At 30.1% G+C, this 4,569-nt stretch overlaps 1 protein-coding gene across 1 annotated transcript; it reads right to left on the bottom strand.

The window, feature by feature from the left end:
* Positions 1–293: 293 nt before the first annotated feature.
* On the bottom strand, positions 294–1,190 carry LOC113760230. The gene has a single exon (XM_027302793.1). The coding sequence runs from the start codon at positions 1,188–1,190 to the stop codon at positions 294–296; it is 897 nt and encodes a 298-aa protein (XP_027158594.1).
* Between the last annotated feature and the right edge of the window lie 3,379 nt (positions 1,191–4,569).

Here is a 4,569-nt window from a genome sequence, read left to right as displayed (position 1 = left end):
TGATAATTCTCCAAATGTAATTGTAAATGAATAATAGCTGACTTTATTTCACTCATACAAAATCTAAAAATTCTCCAGGCTGCCTCAGGTGGAGACACCTACCTAGCTGATACATATTGTTTAATTTCATCAATTTCTGAATCAAGTTTATTATTTACTACACAAAAGTTTGTTCTATCATGACCTTTATAGATATACTTGTAAATGTATTTGACTGCCTTAATTGTAGAGCATATTTCAACATTAAGATGGTAATCAAATTTAGCCAAAAGATATGGATTGTATGATACAACCTATCTGTTATCTAAAAGAGCTGATTTGATCTTAATTTGAACTCCATCATCTCTCCTTCGATATTCAGGATATGCATTAAGAGTTTGGATAGTTTTCTCACAGAAATTTTTAGGAAAATTATTCTTGCAAGTTCCATTTTTTCTCATGCATACACTTGTTGGATCAAGTGAACCACATGGTCCATGAAGCATATGTTTAATGACCAAATTATATAAATGTTCATTTTTCTCTTTATTTGGTATCTCAGCACAGACAATTTTATCATATTCTTCAGGGGTATACATCTTGAATTTTGACTTTAAAATTAGCAAGAAATGTGCATGTGGCAGTCCATGTTTTTGGTATTCAATGACATAAGTGTAAGCTGCCACTTCACCAAAGATGCATTTTTTCAAAAGTTCATCTTTAAGCTGCTTTAACTTAGCATGAAATACTCTAGCAAGCAAATCTGGTCTGTTTTGTGACTCTTCTTTGTCTATTAAGTGTTCTTTTATTTCTGGCCAATTAGGATTGCAAGTCATGGTCAGAAATATATCTGATTTACCATACTTCTGTACTAATGTCATTGCATCCATGTATTTACGTCTCATATTTCTTGGCCCTCCAATAAAGGATGGTGGTAATATGATACGCTTGCCAACATTACATGCTTGACTCTCACCTAATCCTAAAGCATCTATTATGCCTTTCAAGAACTCTCTCCTAATTTTCTCTTGTTGTAATCTATAGAAGTCGAGTCTTTGTGTCTCAAGCTTCACATATTGATCAACAATATATTGTTGTAGGAGTCGAGCAAAATGTAATAACCAAGATTCATCATTGTCCCTAATCTGAAGTTTATAACAATAATATTCTCGAAGGGACACAAAATTTGGATCTTCATGTATGTTTTCCATTGCTGTGGAAATAATAACAATACATCATTAAATGTGTAATCATAAATATTAAATATGTAAAATGAAAGATCATGGTATATAGTTATTGTACTAACCATGTTCTTCATTTTGGATTAATTGTTCTGCTGTAGCAGCATTTGCAGGGGAAATCAAATATGCTACATGTTTTTTTTCCCCTTTCTTCGATATACTTTTGCTCCTTTCTTTGGTATTCCTTGGTGCCAGCCAAGATCACCAAAAGGAAAAAGTATTGGATATTGGAGTGGATCATAACATCCATAATAGTATTGTATATTTTTTGAAGCACCACTATGGGTATGAACTCTAATATCACGCCTGCTGGTCTCTCCATTTTCTTACCCCTCAACCTACAAGCCTGCAACTTGTGAAGTTGTTGGTCTATTATAAACTCTTTGATCAACACCAGGTAGAGTTTTTAACACAATGTAGTATTTATCTAAATTAGGTATCTCTCTCAAATTTCTAAAGAATTTTGCATATGGATTAGACTCAAGAACTTGCATAATTTTCCTAATTACACTTTTAGATAGTCTAGGACAAGCTGCTAATCGATTGCTTACTTCAGTTTCAAAGTCATTGAAATATAACTGCAAATTATTACTATGACCATTGCTGGAATTGAAATCATTCAGAAAATGATATATTTGTTCTTGAATTCTAAAAGTGTAAATTCCTTTATTCCTTTTTGAGAGAGTCAGATCAGCTTTAGCACCGAAGGAAGTGAATCCAAAATGATTATTATACGTTCTAATAAGAGTTCTAAAAGATTGTGCCTCCTGTGAAGATGAAGTCAATAACTCTTTAAAGATATTTGGAATTTTATTTTGAGCCAAAACAACTTTACCATCTTGGCAACAAAAATATGCTGTCTCAGAAAAAAACTTCTTCGCTCCGCAATGAGGACAATCTAGTTGGTGTGGTAGGATATCAGCTTTGTCAGGGATTATATCCAACAAAGCTCTTCCTGTTTTGCACCCCCTTCCTAAAATATAATTGTTTTAGAGCATTTAGTAGTCAAATCATTCAATTGATTTTAGGGATAATTTCAGAAACCTCCCCTGAGGTTTCTGACATTTACACTCACCTCCCCTGTGGTTTGAACAATTACACTAACCTCCCCTGAGGTTACTAATCCTTTACAAATTCAGTCCAAATGATTAAAATATTGTTTTAGAGAGTGAAATTAGAATTTTGTACCTGATTTGCCCTTTGTGCTACATGTCCAATGAATGACAAAGTATTACAAATTAATTAATAATTAATAAATTTTAAGGAGCGTAGTTTATAGGCAAATACGTATTACTTATTTAAAGTACCAGCTCTTTACGGGTATTTTACTTTCAAACATTTACTTTATTACAAATATTTATTCTCAAATACAGATTTGTATTTACTCTCAAATATTTAATTTTTGTTAAATAAAAAACCTACCAGTTTTTCTTTCGTAGAAATATTAATATAACACTTTTTCAATTTTAGTTATAAATATTTATGTATTTAGCATAAATTAAATGATTCAGGATAAAATACTCATAAAGAGCTAATACTTTACTCATGTAATGAATGAAAACCATAAAAAATTAATACTTTATGGGCCATTTCTTTTTTTTAAAAAAATATTTAATTATATTAAATAGATAACCTACTGATTTTCTTTTTGCGAGAATATTACTGTAACACTTTTTAATTTTTAATCACAAACGTTAATATATTTATCATAAATTAAATATTTGAAAATAAAATATCTGTAAAGGGCGGGTACTTTAAATAGGTTATGTGTATTTGCCTATAAACTACACTCCTTACTTAAATCAATAAACTACACTCCTTACTTAAATCAATAAACTACACTCCTTAACTTAAATCAATAAACAGTTTTATTTAAGTAAGGAGTGTAGTTTATAGGCAAATACACATAACCTATTTAAAGTACCCGTCCTTTACAGATATTTTATTTTCAAATATTTAATTTATGATAAATATATTAACGTTTGTGATTAAAAATTAAAAAGTGTTACAGTAATATTCTCGCAAAAAGAAAATCAGTAGGTTATCTATTTAATATAAATTAAATATTTTTTTTAAAAAAAAGAAATGGCCCATAAAGTATTAATTTTTTATGATTTTCATCCATTACATGAGTAAAGTATTAGCTCTTTATGAGTATTTTATCCTGAATCATTTAATTTATGCTAAATACATAAATATTTATAACTAAAATTGAAAAAGTGTTATATTAATATTTCTACGAAAGAAAAACTGGTAGGTTTTTATTTAACAAAAATTAAATATTTGAGAGTAAATACAAATCTGTATTTGAGAATAAATATTTGTAATAAAGTAAATGTTTGAAAGTAAAATACTCGTAAAGAGCTAGTACTTTAAATAAGTAATACGTATTTGCCTATAAACTACGCTCCTTAAAATTCATTAATTATTAATTAATTTGTAATACTTTGTCATTCATTGGACATGTAGCACAAAGGGCAAATCAGGTACAAAATTCTAATTTCACTCTCTAAAACAATATTTTAATCATTTGGACTGAATTTGTAAAGGATTAGTAACCTCAGGGGAGGTTAGTGTAATTGTTCAAACCACAGGGGAGGTGAGTGTAAATGTCAGAAACCTCAGGGGAGGTTTCTGAAATTATCCCTTGATTTTAATGCTAGTGTAAAAACAGATATTAGAAAAATTAAAAGTATTAACTATAGACCTGGCTGAGTTTTTTTGAGAGAGGATCTGCGATGCTTGGAACGAGATTGAGAACTACGCTGAACATCAACAACTGAGGAACACTCATTAACAATTGTGATGCTTGTTCGATTTTCAGTTATATTTGTAGAAGCAATTGATCTAGATTTTGCTCTCAATCTTTTCTTTTTCCATCTAAAGTAGGCCTGTCTCCTATATTCTTTCTTATTTATTACCTCTCCATGATATATTTCAGAATATTCAAAAGGGCTCTTATCATAAGATATAACAGGAGTACTACCTATTATAGGTATATGCCTATTCACAGAGAGGGGGGGAATATAATTAGCTAGTTCCATATCTAGATTTGATATTTCAGAATAACTATTTTTCCCTTTAACGTTTGTGACTTGTTCACTCTGAAACTGATTTTCTATAATAAATGATTGCTCATTGCAGTTCACTTGTGATGAACCAGTAGGTTCAACATCAGAGAGATTGATCAAACATGAATTCATTGTGGGCAAACAATGATTGTCAGTAGAATCAGAGGTATAATGAACTTCTCCAGCATTTTCTGAAGGAAAGCAAACATTTTTACCTCTGCAATCATTTGGCAGAATTAGATTCCTATCGATGTGATTTTGTGAAGCACATGTTTCAA

The sequence above is a fragment of the Coffea eugenioides genome, chromosome 2, assembly GCF_003713205.1.
Source record: "Coffea eugenioides isolate CCC68of chromosome 2, Ceug_1.0, whole genome shotgun sequence".
Lineage (NCBI taxonomy): Eukaryota > Viridiplantae > Streptophyta > Magnoliopsida > Gentianales > Rubiaceae > Coffea > Coffea eugenioides.
Note: the sequence above shows the minus strand (reverse complement) of the source record. Positions and strands in the feature narration are given on the sequence as shown.